Raw genomic sequence first — 20,489 nt, 5'->3', positions numbered from 1 at the left:
CTCCCTTTTTTAAGAAACTGCATCAAGTTTGGAGTTATTTCTAGAAATGAATAACCTGCACATTCTTTGCACTTATTGTTGAAAGGCCTCTAATAACATAACTGTATTTAAGTTATGTATGTGCTACTTGATCTATTGTCTTACTGTGCTTCCACATTATTATACATATATTTTTTCACTATTGTAATGTTTTTTTATTAAAACATTTAAACATTATTTATTAAACGTTTTTATTACTGTATAGTAGGAAAAGTGCAGCTTTAAAAGTTACCCCTTCAGGATTTGGTGTGTGGCTAAGTGGAAAGCAGGGCCGCCTTACAATCAGAGGGTTGGTTGTTCAATCCCTGGCTCCTGCTCTACTAGTCTCCTCCTGCTCTACTAGTCTCACGTTAATGTGTCCTGGAGCAACACACTTAACCATAGTTGCGCCTACGGCGTAGATAGATACTGAATTGTAAGTTGCTTTTCAGATTTTATGTCAATGCACGTACGAACACCTTTCTGATTGTTTCACTGCGGTGACATTCTAAAGCACACATAAACACATCCTCACAAACCTGCAGGAAGGTGCTGGATTTTGAATGAATGCAGCCCGCTATGAAAATGAATCCCATTAAAAATTGAAACAACCTCCATATTAAACCAGTGGTTTGTCTTATACATTTCAAGCACTTCATGAAGAAGATACCATGATACCAGCCTTTGTTAAGATGGTGACACGCCTATAAGGGATTATATTTGTTGCCACATGTGAACATTATTCCACTTCTTCTTAAATGGGAAGTTAGCAGATTGCAACATATTCTAGCTTTTTACAAAATTGGTAATATTTCTGATGTGGTTTGTGGTAACTTTACATAATGTCTATCGACATTTGTATTTGCTTGAAAAATAAACGTCAGGTTAATAGATTATAAGAATCCTATAAGAACATAGATTCAACTATTAACTTTATTTACTATCAATATATCCACCAGGAGGATCATGCCATCGCTCATGCATCTGTTAGTGAGTGTGCACCTCTGTGTCTGTCCGGGGCTTAACTCTCATTCCTCTGCTGCAAACGGTATCATATTTTGGGTGGCCAGTTACGGCTGCCTGCTCATGGACCTCTTGTAGTTGCGGTGACTCACACTTTCTCCAAACACCTTTTATTGGCTGTTTTATACTTCCAGTGATTGCCTGCTGACTCTTCACTCACTACTCTTAAGGGGGTAAAGGCCACCAGTGATACCACAGCTGGGTGCATCTCCGACCCCCAGACGGGCTACTCTGCGCCCACAGCGGGGGTCTAACAGATTGCATTGTGTTTGGCTAACAGCTAACGGAACTACCAGTCCACACACTGCTGTGCACCTGTGCTTGAGGCACAGTGGGGGAAACAGTTTGCTCACTTTCATTGTTTTAGACGGTATGTTTGGCAAAACGCTTACACAACTACCAGCGCACACACTGCTGTACCTCGCAGCAGCTCAGCCGTTTTTGGCAAGATTGTACGAAGTGTATTATAAGGCAACTTTGAGCTGCTTGCCTACATCGGCGCTTGTTTTGAGTTTGAGTAAAGTGTGTTTTTAGTCACTTAAAAGGCCATTAGTTGTGTACATCACCAGTTTAGTTGGCTAACTTTTGCTTTGTACAGTTTGCTTAACCGCTAACAGCTGCATTACTATGATGCTGGCTCAGTTTTATAGTTCACTGACACCCCTACATAGAACTAAACCATCATTATTAGTTACACCTATTTTCCTGCAATGACATGTCAAAACATGTGCAGTGAAAAAGGTATTTCATCTTGCTCAAGTTTTTTCACGATATTCCAAGAATGAGACATGCCATTACATTTTCCATTAAATCAAAAGTAGTTTATTTAACTTTGCCTTCTCTGTATAACTTTATTATAATAAGACACTTCTCTGCTTGTACATTGCTCCCTTGAACTAAAAATGGCAACATTTGTTTGTGGGAATGTAAGTTGGGGTAGACAAAATTTAGATACATACCAATATACATACATGTGTGTATATTACGGTTCCATTAATAAAACCATAAATGGTAAAAAAAACAAAACAGTTTGAACCACTCCAGGTACCTTGGTAATGCTGGAAACAGTACAATCTTTGAGTATTTTTTTCCTGGAATACACTACTTTTGTTTTTCTTTTAACATGGGTACATAAAATAATGCGCACATCAACATTAAGAGTTAAGGAGGGATGAAGGACTCTTTGAGCCAGTGTTAAGTGTATCAATGTATAAACCAGTAACAAGCAAGGCCAGCTGCACCCATGGGTGTGTGTTCATGCCTAGAAGTGAGAAAAATAAAATATGTCCAACTTCACTTGCCTGCAGAAGAATGTAGGATTAAATTACACACAAAGAAAAAAACCCGGGTGAGGTTGTCCACTGCATGTTATTCATTTGGATGAACATATACACACAGCTGAATGTATACATGTGAATGTATTTAAGAAACAGTAGAATTGTCTTAATGATATTGGTTAAATCAAGTGTGGGCAAACAAGGCAGAACGTGCTCGCCATTCATGTTAACCCCTCTGGTCCCCCACCCCCTTTCCCCGAGTTATTACACAAACACCAGAAAACGCACACATGACTGACAGACGCACGCGCGCGCGCGCACAAATGACTGACAGACACGCGCGCACACACGCGCACACACGCACGCACACGCACGCACACGCACACGCACACACAATGCCCTACTCACAACATCCCAGAGACGATCTTCAAACTGTTTTCAGTATACAAACACAAACCCCAACTTACAGCAGTGAAAGAATTGATGCAGGTGTGTACATCGCTTTTTTTAGTTCACCTTGGATGTGTCCGTGTGCCATTTTACATCTTTTTATGTATGATACAAACTATGTTTACAAGTGTGATCCGAACATCAATCCAATATTTTTCTCAACACTCCAGGTCGGCATTATTTGTTGCGAGTGAAAATCTTGGAAACCGTGTCAACTGTAAGAAGGAGACTTCGCGTGACACCGTGTCAGCATTGTCCTGAATTCAATTAGTTTGGGCGTCTGGTTGAAACAGCCATTCCGAGAACACGCACGTTGAAAAATACTGTCTCAGACAAGGAGCTCTTGGTAGTAGTCCTTTCTTGGTGTGAGGAGTCTCCACAAGAGCACAGAGGGGTGGGGTACAATGGTACAATACTCGGGCTGGCTCTGTACTCTGGGCCCAGACAGAGTACCTGTCCTGTTGCATCACATGTAACTTACACACAAAAAAAAGAAGAAAAAAAAAGAAACAGCAACCGTGGGTTTTTGTTATACTACAAGGAGTGCTTATTAGAACATATTCAAATACCTATTGAAGCATAAACAATTTTTATGAAAGTCAAACTTTTCTTTATTCTATCATGACCTACATGTTTAACATTTTTTTCCCCTCTTACAAGATTGATAGGTATTTCATCCTCAGAGAGAAAAAAACAGTGTTCCTTTAAAAATGGAAGTCACTGAGGAAATAATGGATGTTAAAATAAAGCCATTAAGCTAGCAATACAGTCTTCATAGGGTAAACAAAGCTCACGCATGACATAATAAAACTTGGGGAAACTTTTGAGTTATGCAGAACCTCTGCGGGTAAGGACGATGCTACAATGAGGCAGAAAAAAAGCCTTTATTTCCTAAAAAGGACCAACCAACCAATAGCTAATGAAATGTCAAAGCAGGTCAACCATGTTGAGCAGTGAGCAGTAGTACTTCAATGGGTCCTATCACTCACAGTAATCAGAGAAATAGTTTTTAGGAGACCAAAAAGTCAGTAAAAGGAGGAATTTTAATGACCTGCTTTTTAGAAGAAAAGAAAAAAAACACACCCCTGACATTTCATAGAGGCTGAAACACCAAAAAAAAAGAAAATGACACAGAAAACAAAACATGTTATGGTATATCATTCTTGTTAAAAGATGAAGCTGCACTCTTTCCCTTTGTGAGGGAAGTAATGCAGAACTGCACTACCTAATACCACCCAAGGCCAAAGTGTGGTAGAAATATACACAGGTACATAAATATAAAAATTTGCCCAATCCAAACATTTTTGCCAATTTAAATGTTTTCATTTTGCAACCACATGAGTGCATGTGTTCCGTGTGTTTGTACAGATGCCATATTTGTGCTTGTATATGTGAGTGTGTGTGGAGCTGTGTGAATGTCCTCTGACAAAACAACGTGCACCATTTGCAGAACAACATGCTTGTCAAATCTGGGGTGAAATTATTGAAGGAGGGAGGAAGGAAGGAAGGGAGGGAGGGGGCACAACTGAACGGAGAGCAAGACGGAACAAACGGTGAAATTTACAATAACGGACGGTAGATAGTAGATTGATGCAAAGGGAAAGACATGACAGAGGTAGGGGTGGGGAAGGGGGCTAAAGTGAATTTGAATACCATCTCCATACTGTACAATGCTTAGGGATGCCAACAGATAAGCCATGAAGTAATTATCAAAAAGGGATTAGATGTAAGAGGGTGGTTTTAATGTGGGTGGGGTTCATCTGAAATGTTTTGAAATATTTCATCACTTCCTATTTTTCGGGGAGGGCCAGTTGCCACGCCGGTCCCCGCGGTTGCCACCTCCATTACCAGGCCCGCCAGAGCCGCCACCGGGCGGCCCCCGTGGGCCTCTTCCTCCCCCTCCACCTCCACCTCCACCAGGGTTGACCCTCCGGTTCTGTCGTTCCATGCCAGGCCGCTGGCTTGAGAAGCTTCTTTTATTCGCTGAGGGCTCCTTTCCCGTCATGTCACGGTCGACCGCACCTCCGCCTCCGCCACTGCCACCGCCTCCACTCCTCCCCAGGTGGTGGGGATGATGAGAAGAATAGGACTTCCCTCCTCCTCCCTCCCTGTCTCTGAACTCTGTGAAGTCGCTGCTCTCGGAGGCGGTCTCCCACTCCTCGTTGGCCTGGTCCGAGTTCTGGTTGGTGAAGTCGGGGGATTTTGCTCCATGGCTGTGGTGGTGCTGGGGGTGGGTCTGCCCAGCGTTGCCCTGGTTGTAGTGGTGATGGTGGTGACTATTTGCATTGTTAAGATGCCCGCCCCCACTGTTATTGTTGGCTGTTAGTGTGGTGTTGTGGTTAGCATTTTGGGCATTGCCCGTCACAGGAGCAGAGACGGGGGCTCCGTTACTGTCCTGAACTGAATTCAGGGCAGGAGAGGAGGGCCTTCCTCCCCCGATGACCCCCACTCCTCCATTGATTCGAGCGGCATTCTCTCGCTCCTTCAGTCTCCGGAAGCGGGGGGGCTTATCCTGCTGATGCTGGGATCGCCCGTGGCGGCGACGTCTAGGTGGACGCTCAAACCCGCTGGGAGGGAACCCACGGTTAGTGGGAAGAGGGAGTGCATTTGGCCCGCCAGAGTTTGGCGTCGGGTTGGTCGAAGCTTGCTGGGTCACAACTCCTCCATTTTCAGTGGAAGATAAGGAGGCAGGAGCTGCAGCGGGCAAAGACGGCTGAGGGGGATTGGACCCCTGACTTTGAGCTTGACTTGCATCAGCCATCTTGTCTTTCTTCTCTCCTCCATTTCCTCCCCTGCCAAAGTCTTTGGGCCCAGAGGTTTGTGGCGGGCCTTGCTGCTTTCGAGCTGAGGCCGATGACTTGGAGGACCCACTGTGAGATGCTGCGCTGGGTCCAACCCGGTGTCCACCAGGTGGTCCTCCAACATTGCCACCACTTCTGTACATGTTTCCTCCTCCACTACCTCCACCCCTTCCTCTCCTAGAGGGTACACCCCTGGGAGTGAAGACCCGGGCCTGGGAACCTCTAGAAGGTGCAGATGACATGTTGCCACTGCCAGTGGCGTTGGCATTATCAGAGCCATTCTTGGTGTTGGGTTTCTGGTGGTCTTCCTTGTCTGAGGGACCAAGGTCACTTGCACCACTCTCACTGCCAGTCTCTGAACCTCTCTCCCTCCTTCTCTTAGGGATTTCCTCATACTCTGAACCCTCACTGCGGGTTTCACTTCGGTTCCTGGCCCTGGCCGGGTTATGCTGGGACCGATCCTGACCATGCCGGCCACTGGCTCCCTCGCCCTTGGACTCATGGTGGTGGCCACCGCCAACAGATGGGCGGTAGTCTCTGCCGCTCCTGCCACCCATTCGGCCCCGACTGCCACCGGTGGGCCCAGCAGCTGCCGTGTAGGTGCCACGGTAACCACGGCCACGCCCATAGAACTCTCCCCCTCGTCCACGACTGGCTCTGCTGCCTTTGGCAGGTACTCCATGGTGGTGGGAGGGGCCCCCTCCTCGCTCAAAGGAGCGGTCTCTGTCTCTCCTGGAGGAGGACCCTGAAAATCCTGAAGAAGTGGTGTCTACATCTTTGGGCCCTCTCCCAGACCCGCCCCCACCGCCTCCTCCTGTGGATCGTTCTTTTCCTGCATTCCTGGGTTTGGATGTCTGTGCTGGTTCATCTTTAGATGGAGCTGACATGTTCTGGGAGGTGGAGGAGGCTTCCTGCTTCATGGAGGTGTCTTTCTCTTTATCTTTCCCAAAGCTTGTTTTTTCTCCTCCATCAGCTTCCCCTCCATCTCTCTTAATCTCCTTAAGCACTGGCTTCTTAATGGGGCCAGCCCTTCTGTTGGCGTTGGCGTTGCTGCCTCCTGTCTGGTGGGAGGGTTTGTGGTCCGATGGAGTGTTGGAGGAGTCCTCACCTCCACGAGAGTTGTTTCCACCTCCTGCATTAGCCCTCCTACCATGAGAGGACCCCCCACCCGTATTGCTGCTGCCAGGCCGTGGGCCCCACTGGGTCTCGGTCTTGTGCTCCCGCCCCCCTCTTTGGTTTGATTTAGGATGAGGGTGCTGCTGCTGCTGAGGCTGAGTATGACTGCCATGTTGAGAAGGTGGTGGGCTAGCGGTCATGGTGGAATGGGGAGCATACGCCGGGCCCGTTTTCTCCTGTTTCGCATGGCTGCTACTGCTAGCACTGCCACTGTTGCCTCTTTCACCATGACTGTGCCCGACACCAGCTTCACTCTCTCTCTGGGATGGGTGATGATGCAGGGTAACTTTGACATTGCCATCTTCCCTGGCAGAAGAGGAGGAGGAGGAAGAGCAGGAGGATGAGAGTGAAGGTTGGTGGATTGGAGGAGAGGAGTCTGTCTTCTTAGCAGGGGCCTCAACAACTCTGTCACGGTTGTTCTCTGGCTTGTGTGGGTGGAGAGAGAAGTGAGGCTGCGGAGGGTGGTGGCCATGATGGTGGTGGAGATGAGAGTTGCTCTCAACAGGGGGGTGATCGGCACGACCATTGCGATCGTAGTGAGGGTGTGGGCCTCCCCATATCTGTCCCTGCTGAGACCCTCGTGGAGGACCTTCATCCTGGTGGGTGTAGCTATGCGGCTGATTTCCCCTCTCCCCCCTCTGCTGCTGCTGCTGCTGCTGATGATGATGGGGATGCATCCTTGCACCCTGGTCAGGGAAGTTGTTAAAGTTGCCTCGCCCACTCATGTAGTGATGAGGGTGGCCGCCTCCCTGGGCCCCAACTTGAGTTCCGACTGGAGGTGGAGTCTGATTGGATGTCCCAGAGGTGGCGCTGGGCTGCTGGATGGGTCCCAATCCACCCTCTCGCATGCGGTGTGGAGGAGTGTCACTCCTAGGATATAGAACGTAGAAAGAATACTCAATTAATCCATCAAATTAAAAAGGGTCACTTTACCCACATTACAAAATAACTTATTGTCCCTTATCATTTCAGTATCTGGAGCATACGCATTATGTAGGGGTTGGACACATTATTATATACACATGTACAATCTAAAGCAATCCAATTAAACAGCCCTGAAATAAATACTTTGGAAAACTTTTACCTTGTTCTCAGTACATACAGTAGAATGTGTTGAACTTAGATCTCCCGCAAACTGAGTTGTATATCCATACCTGGGCCCTTTGGCCACATCGTCATCCTCCAAAGCCTGCTTCTGCCTGAGGGGTGATGTTAGCCCACGGCCCTCCCCTCCGCCAGGAAATACCTCCTGCCCCCAGGCCAGCTTAGGATCCATAGGGGGAGTCCCACGGTGAGGGTGCCCTGGGTGCTGTTGCTGCCTGTCAAAGGGGTCAGAACCAGATCCCCCCGAATCTGACCGCTCACGGCCAATAAGCCCTGTAGTAGTGAAGAATTACTTTTAAAGAAAATATCCACACAGATACCGACAACGAAACAAGATATTTGTGTGACTATGCAGTAATCACTTCAGCCTGCGTGCTACTGCACCAACATCTGAACTTGAACAGTGAAGTTTTGATTGATTGTAAGATCTTCAAAGCATTTCATTAGATGTAAGTAAACATGTCACATTCACTCACCTGATGGGTGCATGCCTGCTGAATAGTAGTCCATAGGCGGAGGGCGCCCCTGCATCATGCGGGGGTCCATGTAGGGCATCATCATCCAGCGAGGGTCGAAATTCATTGGCAGTGGTGGGGGTCGGACCATATTGCTGGGTGGATACATGGGTCCACCTTGCTTTGGTCCAGGCCCTGGCTGGGGTGTTGGACCTGGTGAAGGACCCTGTGGAGGCTGGGGGGACAGCTGGCTTTGTGAAGCCTGGTTGTGCTGCTGCTGCTGCTGCTGCTGTTGCTGTTGTTGTTGCTGCTGCTGCTGCTGCTGCTGCCACTGCTGCTGCTGCTTCAGGAGCTGCTCCTGAAGAGAAATGAATGTGACACAGAAAACATAGCACCCCGGAAGACGTAGCTGTGGTGGTTATTTTTCAAACTCATCTAGAATGCAAAAAAACATTCAAGCAATACCTGTACAGACAAATAGATCCTAACCTGCTGCTGCCTCTGAAATCGAGGTGGAAGAGACTTCTGGTACTTTGAGTAACCCTGGCCAGGAGGACCACCGGCTTGACGTCCTGCTCCCCCTCCAACGTTCTCAATCTTCACTGGGTCAACTCCTCTTTCACCTCCACTTCCTGCACGAATGTGCGGTGTGCCCATGGTCTCTTCCTTATTTTCTCCTGGTAAAGGTACGTCCAGCGTAGGCTGCTGTGGCTGTGACACGACTGGCTGGGGACACTGTTGGACTTCTGAACCAAGAGAAGGTTGTAGGGTTGAATCAAAGCTCATTATCAAGCCATGGAAGCTTTATTTGAAGTATCATAATAAACACACCAGGTGTCGAGAAAGCCGAATCACATGTTAGTGATCCAAACGATTCAGACATGAGAAACTCACCTGCACTGGAGTCATAGCTACTGTTGCTGCTGGCTCGCTGTCGGTCACCGACTCCAGGACTGGACCCCGGCTGGACAACCAGCACTGGAGACTCTTCAGGGTCCACACAGGGGGATGGGGGCTGGCTGATGTTGGGGGAGGAGGCAGAGGCTGAAATAGAGGGACAAGGGCTGCCTGATGTGGCAGCTGCAGAGTTCCCATCCGGACTGGGGCTTTTACAGCCGCTGCTACCACCACCTCCTACGTTGCTGCCCTGCTGCTGTTGCTGCTTCTCATCCAGCCTCTTTAGTTTCTCTGCGCAGGCTGCGCGCCGCTCTTCCTCCATCCTACGCTCTTCCTCCTCGCGGCGGCGGCGAGCCCGCTCCACAGCAGCAGAGATCTCGGTGGAGGACTGCTTCCTGCGCTGACGCCAGGTCTCATCCTCATCATTCTCCTGGGGTCCAGGGACCAGTAGGCCCGGCTGGGCAGGAGGAGAAGGGCCTCCTGGTGCTGGCTGAAGCTGGCTGGGAACAGGTTTCACCGGGCCTTGAGAGGCACCCTGATTTTGGGGCCGGTCCTGAACAGTTAGAAAATAGGATAGCATCATAATGCAGCTTTCAACTCTCTAGATGACATCACTGCAATCTTCATGAGAAAAATGTTCAACGAATGATTACATCAACCGAAAACAAAACTCAGGAGGCAAAAAAGCGAACTTAAACTAAAGATGACTTCTTCATAAGACCTGTGGTGGTGGATGAGATAATGATAGAAATGATTCATCTATGAGGCGCTACCCAGATGGCTACCTGTCGGTAAAAGGAGTAAGGCCCTTGTCCAAGGAGAGGCCCTGGTGGGGGGGAGCACTGCTCCCGGGGGCCACCCAATCCAGGCCTGCGCCCCTGTATACAGGCAGACACAGTTAGCCATGTTCCACCACAGTAGTCTACACTGACAAGAACACGCACATACACTAACACATCTCTGCCCAAAGTAAGTCTTTGCTCGACAGAATGTCCAAATTGTCTTGTAAATTTGGATGTCACATCTTTTCACAGCTTGAGCGAGGCCCGTCTTAGGCAACACCCTGTCGCTACTGGTTAGGACGCTACCTGGTAGTTGGCTGGTGCTCCCTGGCCCCCCCAGCCGCTGCCTCCCTCCTCGGCCCATCCTGGCTTGCTGGAGGGTTGGGGACCATTGTCAGCATTAGAGGGAGGAGTGCGGCGGGTGTCTCCGCCGCTGTCCGAGGCTCGAGAGCGAGAGGCTGCAGGAGGGGCATCCTGGGACCTCTGCTGCTCACTGAGGACAAGATAAACTTTTGTCAAACTAACTATAGTAGCTTGTATAATATAATCACATTTATGCCAAAAAAAACAAAAAAAAAACAGTATCGTCATAATCTGAAGTGATGTCATGCTGAATCTACTTGGTCACATACTTGTTCTCGGTTCTCTCCTCTTCCCCCTCTTCTTCTCCTTCATCGTCACTGAACTTCAACTTGGCGGAGTAATCAATCTCCTCATGAGCCCCTGTTAAGCAAAAAAACACCCATCAGAACCTTGTTTGTACCAAACATCCATTCAGTGTATTTCTTGCACACATTATTCAGCATCCTTCACTTTGATAGACCCAATCCTCCAACTCCTCCTCCTGAGCCAATCGTAGCGACTGACTCTGCTTGAATCAGCAGGAAATATGATAAGCAGAATCATCTGCAACGTTAGAAAGCATCAATCTGACTCGCTTCCACTATGCCTTCACCTCATTAATCATTTAGACTGAAAATGTTCCACTCGTAAATACAAATACAATTTTTGTTCCGTCTTCGATCTGATGCATTTTAAAAATAATAATTAAATACGATAAAATTATAATTTTTCTTAACTGTGTTATGTACATCAAATTGATTTCAGATTTACATGTTAGTTTCATATCTGTGAAGCAGCTTGTCGATTTACCTGCCCAGCCCTCATCTCCATCATGGTCCAGCTCGTCTAACTCCTTCAGGTCATCCTGCTTTAGGATAGGTGGTCGCTTTACAACCTCTCCACCTGCATCACGTGGGCCGCCCTGAGACCTGCCGTCAGGACCACCCTGTCCACGAGAGAACCTGAAAGAGTGGAGGAGGTAAATGATATGTACAAGGTACAAAAAACGGAAGGAAAAATGGAATTCGCCAGGTCAATAAACTAAAATAAAGTAGCACAACACAAGCCTTACAATTGGTATTGGCAAGAAACATACCTTGGAGGAGGCCCTTCCCCGGGTGCCGGGTACCTGAAGGGCCCCTGAGGGCCATAGGGGGCCGGGAAGGGCAGGTAGGGAGGATACATCTATTAAAAAAAGATTCAGAAACAATTATCTTGTAATGTAATCAGGAGAGCTGTTTTAAAGAGGACACGAAACATGCATGTTTTGGCATTGATAGCACCCAATTATTTAATTAAAAACCATCTTGCGTAAATCAGACACAAATACATTTTCATAATTTCTACCCAGCCATCTAGTTGGCGAGCCGCCATGTTGGAGTGATGTTTCGGCAGACGATATGGAACAAAATCGCAGCGACAGTAAATAGTGTTAATCCTACAGCTATAAAAACATGACCGCAGACACAAAGACATATTCAAAAGAAGAAATCCTAAAACTGGAGGAGGACCATGGGAAAAGCTGTAAGACACTTCAGAGATGGTGCTGAGGATATACTGTGGGCAGTCTCCTCTGTTTTGATGAATTAATGGTATACAGGACCTCGAATGGAACAAGTTAACATACTGCAACATGATGGTGCTCTTGTCGTAGAGATATAACGGAGCTTCTTCTTTCTTTTAAATGCTTACATCTGTCATGTTTGTTATATAGCTGTTGAGTGGAAATCCAATTAGGAGTTCAGTTTAACTTGGTTGACTGCTTCATTAGTTGCTGTGGTAGTCTATTGCCTTTGACGTATAAAGGAATTATAATAAAATAACAAATGTCATGAAAAGAAAGTGCAGCACTGGCCAATTCTGCACACCATCTGCAGACAAATATATATGAGCCCTGCAAATGCACTGCAGAAAAACAACATACAGTAAATTACATTAAAAACAATACTAGAACATTGCCTGAAACCAAACAGGAAAACAAGAGGAAAACTTACGAAAGGAGGCATGATCCCTCGGTATTGGGGGAACCCAGGCCCAACAGGGGGCTGGGGCAGGGGCAAGGCGGGGCTGCCTGCAGGAGGGTTCCTAGGTGGCCCATGGGACTGAGAATTTGGAGGGGGGACCCCAGCTGCCCCATCCATCACCAGAGCCCCAGCAGCGCCACCCTCCACTGCCCCCTCCCCAGACAGGGTGGGCGCCAGGGCGCGGCTCCCACCGTCCCGCCAACTTGTAACGTCTGAGCACAGTGAACACAGGAGAGGACAGAGCGGTCAGTATGCTTTAAAGGCTTTTTTAATGGAATATGATCAGATAAGCAAAACCATTACTTTAGAACGATAACACATCCTTTCAAATAAGCCGCTATATCTGGATTACTAAAAAATAGGAATGGATTTAAGTTTTCATTTCATATTATTATTTCAGTTAATTAAGTGGGACTTTTTTTTATTTTGCCTCATTCCCCAATTCAATTAGGTTTTGGCAAGCGCATACCAACCAAAGCATAAAAAAAAATATAGATCTATACAAATATTTGTACACTTGTGTTGTGCATTTGCAACAATACAAGCCAAATGAATAATTAAAGCTAACTGACTATTTGCTCAGCTGCCCCATTAACTGAATGAGCTGAACCACTCCTAAAAACAGGATAATGTCTACATAATTAAAGTGAAATTAAGATTGGATCGTCTTATGCAAATGGATAATAGCAGACTAATTGCACAGGACTCCTAGATGACTCCTGTGAAAGAAGTTTTCCCACCACGACTTTCTTAAATGACTAGTTGATCAATTATTGGAGATTAGGTGAGCATCACTCACTCTGGGGGCGGAGGCTTGGTCCGGGCCCATACCACTGATCTGCAGTGCCCTGTTCTCTGCCAGCTTTGTCCTGGTCGCCAGCCGCCTGCAGGGTGGGAAATTCCTCGCGAGAGAATGGCGACGGTAGGTTTAATGCCTTTCCACCTGTAGAAAGGGAAGACATAGTGTGACTTTTTCTTTTAAAGAGAGGGCCATGCATAAGTAAAAGCTTATGCCAGTATATTTCTTATGAGACATATACAAAAAGTAAGACTCACCATCCCCTTGTGTTCCATGTGTAACACTGGCCTGTGCCCAGGACCTTGCTCCTACGGCCTGGGTTGAAGCTGCGGCCAGAACCTGGGGGGGGCGACACACACACACACACACACACACACACACACACACACACACACACACACACACACACACACACACACACACACACACACACACACACACACACACACACACACACACACACACACACGATACATGTCAACTACGGCCGCCATAAAAATGATCTCCATTATCAACTGTCAAGAGCGTGACTTTGCGTTCATTTCACTGGCACGGTCTGTACCTCTGAAGCTGGCGGGGTTCTCGGGCGGGTCGGTGCAGGTGTCGGTGAAGCCACAGGCTGCTGCGATTCCGGCTGCGGTGCTGACAATGCATCGGTACTTAGAGAAAGAAAAAAGTCACAAACGGGAGATATTAGACAAAATAGCCTCAACGAAAGGGAAACGGTAAAGTGATTTTTCCCTCTACCAATTGTAGTAACTTTAACATGTACAAGTTGAAAATTGGTGTGATTGATTTGACTGCTAAAGATGGGGGTTATTTACCTCTTTGGGTCCGCTTGTTCCTGTTTGCTTGCCCATCCTGTGCCGTCTTTGGGAACGAGCGAGACGTTGGGATCGTTGCCTTTGTTCTCTGCCTTCAGACTGGGCAGGTTGGCAGGGGGTGGCATACGCCGTGCGGAGGCAACTTTACCAAGAGACTGCAGGCCATGGCGGGGGGGAACTGATATGGGGAAGAGAAAGGAGGTCATCAGCACAGATGGACCCCTGAAACCTGACACCAATTAAATCTTCTGGGTTTAAGGAGGATCCTGATGACAGGGGATCATATGCTCGATACACAATTAGGATGCTGAACAACCAACAAGTCTAGAGGCTTGGTAGTTCCAGTCTGGTGATTCTGATGAGTGTGGATTATTAAAAAAAAAAAAAGCCTTTAGATGTTATTAAAAACCTTCAGCAAACCCACTCAGTTTATGGAGAAGTATTAGGAAATTGATGCTCACAGAAGCATAGAAAAGCCTACAGATTGGGAAAAGTGAAGCTGTGCTGAATATCAATCCCTCATTTGTTTCCTTGAGGCTCTGAGAAAACCGCAGCAGTGCATGGCTTCACTATGTAGGAGGAGGAAGTCTATAGTTTGGAAACGGGGACAGCTGCTTAGATCAAGTGGGGAGCTTCTGAATAAAACATCGACTGGGGACTCAGCACAGAAGTCAAACAGCGTCCACAAGTAAGCCTCTGTCTCAGTGGCTCCCAGGCTCCACTGACATGTCAAGGCCTGAGAGCCAGTCACCTTCCAGACAGGGCATGATTACTTTTTATAGGTCTACAGATGAGAAACATTCTAATAGACAGTGTTATTAAGGCCTACAACTGAGGGTAGTAAATATCCTCGATCCCTGAATAATATTAACATCATCAGCAAAACCAGTTTGGTAGGCAGTTGAGAGATGCAGCACATCGTCCGTTTCCTGTATTAGAAATCAGCACCAGAGCTTTTAGGAAGACAGCGAGCTACTGCATCAAAGTTGCGGTACTTGGTGTCAGGAGACAACACAGCACAGTAAATCCAACTGTGTGGAGCAGATCTGTTTCTTAAGCCCCAATCTGATTAATCACAAAACAAGTCGCACATCTAGTGACAAAACAAAAGTGGCAGAATGTAAATGGAGCCTGAGAGGCAAGCGATATTGAAATTCCCCAGTTAGAAAGACATAAAGGACGATTCAGTACAGTGGATGTATGATGTATGGCAGCTTGGGCAGGACAGAACCAAGATACTCACCAACAGGCTTTTGTGTTTCAAGGCTCTTTCCTTTGTATGTATCAAACAGGTTGAGAGACGCATACTTGGTTTTGCCTTCCTTCCCCTTTGCAGTTTGCCCAGAGCGCTCTGACATTGCGCTGTCCGCTCATTGAGTATGGTGAGCCCTGAGACTGGGGAGGGGAGAGAGGGAGACAGAGAGTGAGAGGTTTGACAACAGCTATACACAGAAAGTGAGAGTAAAAGTACTGATTGTACAAGCAGGCATTCAAAACAACGAGCAAAACAGAAACTAGATCACGAATCAAAATATCCTGAACATATGCGATGTGACCCCCTTCAGATTCAGATAAGGGATTGGACCGCTGGATTTGTGTGGTGTAATTAAGCAGTCAAATAACTGAAATGACAAAATGACATTTTTTCGTCCGCTGTCTCACAGAAGAGATATTCCTCCATTTCAACAAATGATCAATTCACAAAACATATGTGGCATTACACGATTGTTCCAAACGGATGCTTTTTCTCTTGTGCACCACAAATGTTACGTTGATCATTGTGCACCTCAATTATGTAAAATTTAAATAGATGAAAAAACAATAGAAAAAAAACACCTCTTAATGCCTCCGTACTTAAAACATTAACCTCTAATAAACCATCTTCAAAAAAACTTAAAAGACTATCTGTGGCATTCAACATTTACCAGTTTAGTTTGGGCTGGCAATTCAAGGGATTTTAAAAGTTCAACAACTTAACCAATATGTGGATTCTAAACCAATTTAACTAAGAAGGATGAGCAATGAAAATGCCTGTTCTGCAAAATAAACAAATCAAAATAGAATAGTTATGTTAAGCCCAGTCAATGACTACATAAAGGCCATTTCCGTATTTGGCTGTTATACATTCAACACCATTTATTTTGCTCCACCCATGTTGCTTGCAAGGTTTACCTACTGCTGCACAGTCCTGACAGCCCAATTCTTACTGATACACAATGAAAAGTGTGTTAGGGTTCTCGTGGCAGTTACACCGACATTTGTGCAGCTTTTCAAGGATAAAATTCTGGTTCTGCACCAGCTCTTCATGAGGTGCAAAACTGGAATAGTACTGGATGTACTTAAGCATCCTCTTCCTAACACAGATTTCAGCTCGGAGAGGTTTAGTAGCATAAATACAGTTTAATGCAAACAGACCTAGTGCAGTGCATAAATACACACCTCATCACAGGAAACTCTGTACAAAAAAAGAGGAAAAAACTGAGCCACGGTCTCTATGGCAACACATTATAAATTATATTCTTCTATGCCTTTCCTTGGCTCCATGGCAACTGCCAGGCCTTTAACTTGAACTAATTTTACTGCACATCAATAAAACACAGAGAGATGACATCTGTCCAATTCGGAGAGATTTGGCTGAATCCAGCAGGTTAAACAGCTGCGCCGCCGCCGCCGCCCCCCCCCCCCCGCCCCCCCCCCACCACCACCACCACCACCATTAGGAACAATTACTGAGAACAGATGATTCTCATCGAATTATTATGCAACAAATAACATCAGAAATTACATTCACTTGCTTTGAATAAAGTGGTGACATGATGCGAGCCAATCCATGTGGTCCATAACCATATTTTAGAGCTGAATAACAAGTCTAACTTAATAGATAGATGCAACAAGGCTCACACCAGCAATGTGATGAACAGTGGTGTGACTGTGTTTAGCCAAACCAGCAGATTCAAAGCATCCCGATGTTAAGGAATACTCGCATGTAAAGCAAACTGCATTTCACTGCGCACTGATAATCCTCATATTGACATAAACGCAACATGTCTGCAACACGCATATCATTGGGGAAAATAAATGCATGAAACAACCGACTACCCAGAAGCAGCACTGCATTGTGCCCCAAAAGCCAGATGAGATTAGAAAATTAGGTCGTGGGATGGCTGGTCAGCTACATGTTGTATGGGGATTAACAGCAGCTACACTACCAAGATACAACTGCAGCAACACATACCACAAAGGGGCCTTGAAAAGCCAAAGCTAACGATAAACACGAGCATTTGTGTGCAGAATCAGATGGTTGCTTCGACAGTAGCAATTGCAATGACTATAAATATGTATACGCTCCAGGCGTACAAAGATATCTGTATTCCAGTGCTAACGGTGGCTAACACAAGGCCTCGGTGTTCGCGTTGGGAGGGGGACTGCGTTGATGTTTCATAATGTATCAACACCTTGCGGTAACATTAGCTTCTTGCGCTTCAACTCTGTGAGGCACTACGTTTTGAATCACACACCTACATCGCAACTGAACGCTTCTTTGGTTGTTGTTGTTACGTTGTTGCTTCTCTGTCGTTTTTATGAGGCAAGGGGCAACGCAGAAAAAATAATTGTATTGGGAGAACAAAACAAAATGGCGGCATTGACAGGCCCGGTGCATTATAACGTTAATATAACCGGTTGTGTAGCATAACTTAGCTCAAGCTAAATCTACCTGCCATCATAAGGCTAAGATTAAAATATATTGGCAATATGAGCAAATCCAGGTTTATTTTTCTGAAAAATAAAAATGGAAACATCCACTAACGTCAGTATATCGTACATTGACAGTATGTTAGTTCAAGCTACACAAGCATTAGTGTATTCTAGGCTAACGCGTTCATCGGCTATCATTAGCGTTAGCGACGCACAGTGGGTCGCTGTAGCAAAGCAATGTTATTATGTAACGGTATTTCATCAACGAGCTAACTTAGAGGCCAGTATCGCTCGACAATTAACACATGTACGGTTATTCAAAAAACTACTACACTCCATTGATATGACAAACGCGCTAGCTTACCACTTAGCCACGCTAGGCTAACGGTCGAGACAACCACCTAACATTAGCTAGCTAGCAACAACAACCAATACACTGTGCCTTTTCAAAAATAATAAGACTGTGCTTCCACAAAACATCCTCCCGGGTAACGTTGAGCTAACTCTGTGTCAAAGGGTAATGGTGATTTCTGCTCAGAATAATGTAACTAATCTGTGTTTGCATGAAACATGCTACATTTTCCGGCCACTGACCTGGTCTTGTCCCGACTTGTCTCGAGGTTGTATCGCAGAATGAGGTTAGCTATGCTATCGCGTAGCTTTCTAGCAAGTGACCCAGCTAGCTAAGCAACGTTATCCCCCTGCATAGTCAAACACATACGGTCTTTGCAGTAGATCGCACCAAACATTACGAGTAGCACTATATAGATAAAGAAGGTATTAGGCTTACTTGCACTCCTTTTCTTTTTTTTCCAAAAATAAATGAAAAGGAAGAAAGAAAATTGTAATACTGGACTCGATCCGTCATCTAAAGAGCCGTCAACGGCTACTGGGTAACTTCGTGAGATGGAAGCCGTTTGGGACCTCTAACATTAGCGTTACAGTTACCTAATTATGTGACTGTAATTGTGTTATTTAAAAAAACGCTTCGAAATAAACGTAAATAGAACTATTCTCATACCCTAGTGGCGTGAATATGGATTTATTAAGTGTAGACTTTTTGCACCCAAAATTTGTATTTATCCACAATCTTTGGACTGTAATAATTACACTAATAGGAATGGAGATGAAAGATGCTTTGCAAACATCAACTTTATATTGCAAGCAAAGAAAAACTTACTCAAAGGCTGCAGTGAAATATATCTACGAGAGAGAGAGAGAGAGAGAGAGAGAGAGAGAGAGAGAGAGAGAGAGAGAGAGAGAGAGCGAGAGCCTTGTTGTCAAAACGAAGAGGGTATCTCAGGTCACACAGTGTATCCTAGCTGCTAGACACTCTTCTCTAACCAGCCTGTAATATCACAGATGGGTTTAGTACAATCAGTGTGAACAGAATCACTATCCACTTCATCTGACAAGTATGTTGACACATGAAGGACGTTGTTTCAGGTTCTCCTCAGTCCTCAATGTACTTCCAAACATCGCCAAAGAAAACAGTAGCCTGTAGCCAGACAGTAACTTATATTTGATGGCTGTTACTAGTTACTTTTCAGATAAAGCTCATGAAACTCAACACATTGGACAGAGGGAGGTATATGTGTGTCCAATGGATGTGGAGATGCCAAAGGGACGATCAGCTTTCAGAGAGCTTAAACCTTTAATAAATAAATATTTACCTTTTACAGAGTTCACAAGGTATAACCAGTGGAAGCAGGACAGCACATGTGTGTTCAGCCTGTCATTTTCAATTTACACAGAAACATTACGGATTAACATTGAACATAAAAACACATGAAATCATAGGATATTTATTTACTTATTCATCAAATATCTAATATAGTCGTTGAAGCCATTTTGTTAAAAACAAGTTCATAGATAATTTGACAATCACGTCTCATCTTGTGAGGAAAGAGCCTGGAAGATGTTCATATTAGGGAGTAAAAAGTATCAAATATATACCCACAATCGTACATCACATGTTTAACAGTGTCATGGTGACGTGATATGTTGCAGCATAATGCTGTCCCATTGGTATTTACTGCATTTCAAGCCCTTACAGTCTCTAACTGTAGGTTTAAGGCCTTAGGGGGGACATTGGGATTGGGCCTAACTCTCAAACGAGATTTGTATCTGCTTCCGGTTTCGCCAGAAGGGATTCAGAATAAAGGAACCAAAACATAAGAAGGCTCTTACAAAATAGAAGCTGGCAGGAAGTGGTTATCTTAGTAGCAAAATAAAGATTTTTAGGAAATAGTCCCCTCATTAATAGAACCCTTTAAGAGTCGTTGACACTCCCACCAATCATGAGTAAATAATGGAACTGTATACAATTTACATTAGGCACGAGTGGTTTTGAACTGGTAATAACCTTCTAAACCTTTATAAACTAAGTGAGCTCACAAGCTATTGGGAGAAAGCATTATGAACTATAGTGGAGTGAGCAGGTTTAATCAGGTTCCATCAGCAGGACTAGCTTCTGAACTGGTTGCTCGACCTCAGACGTCTTGTGGCGACGCTCTCCTTTTTCCCCAAGCTTCTCGTCCCCGAGGCAGACCTAGACTCTCCTCACGAGTCCGTCTTAGTCAGTAGTTGTTTCTCAAACTCTATCCAATCTCCATTGTTGATTGGCTGAGCTGAGGTGAATCTGGAGCATGTTACTTATCTTCACAAAAACAACTGCAGCTGTTTAATGCCAATCTTGGAATAGTTGTGAACTTGAGTCTGCCTTTAAGCAGGAAGTGTTCGGATTTCACATCCCATTGAATCCCAGGGGCTCTCAGGTGGCAGGTCATCGATTTTGCAGTATGCAAGCCAGCGTGCTTCT

General features: G+C 45.6%; 1 protein-coding gene across 3 annotated transcripts; it reads right to left on the bottom strand.

Moving 5' to 3' along the window:
- Window positions 1–1,835: 1,835 nt before the first annotated feature.
- prrc2a (proline-rich coiled-coil 2A) lies at window positions 1,836–18,568 on the bottom strand. 3 transcript variants are annotated; one of them, XM_068711281.1, is made up of 17 exons: window positions 18,459–18,568; window positions 15,216–15,367; window positions 13,973–14,150; window positions 13,711–13,807; window positions 13,406–13,487; window positions 13,149–13,292; window positions 12,320–12,561; window positions 11,422–11,510; window positions 11,136–11,287; window positions 10,616–10,706; window positions 10,290–10,476; window positions 9,987–10,079; window positions 9,199–9,754; window positions 8,794–9,050; window positions 8,326–8,662; window positions 7,900–8,122; window positions 1,836–7,615 (listed from the first exon to the last, which is right to left on the bottom strand). In XM_068711281.1, the coding sequence occupies exons 2-17, from the start codon at window positions 15,328–15,330 to the stop codon at window positions 4,552–4,554; spliced, it is 5,907 nt and encodes a 1,968-aa protein (XP_068567382.1). In that variant the 5' UTR covers window positions 15,331–15,367; window positions 18,459–18,568; the 3' UTR covers window positions 1,836–4,551. The 3 variants fall into 3 exon arrangements, with proteins under 3 accessions (XP_068567382.1, XP_068567383.1, XP_068567384.1); XM_068711282.1 differs by lacking the exon at window positions 18,459–18,568 and adding an exon at window positions 18,263–18,400; XM_068711283.1 differs by lacking the exon at window positions 9,987–10,079.
- Between the last annotated feature and the right edge of the window lie 1,921 nt (window positions 18,569–20,489).

The sequence above is a fragment of the Cebidichthys violaceus genome, unplaced genomic scaffold (genome assembly GCF_023349555.1).
Source record: "Cebidichthys violaceus isolate CVI_PGR_0920_01 unplaced genomic scaffold, fCebVio1.0.p SCAF_16, whole genome shotgun sequence".
Lineage (NCBI taxonomy): Eukaryota > Metazoa > Chordata > Actinopteri > Perciformes > Stichaeidae > Cebidichthys > Cebidichthys violaceus.
Note: the sequence above shows the minus strand (reverse complement) of the source record. Positions and strands in the feature narration are given on the sequence as shown.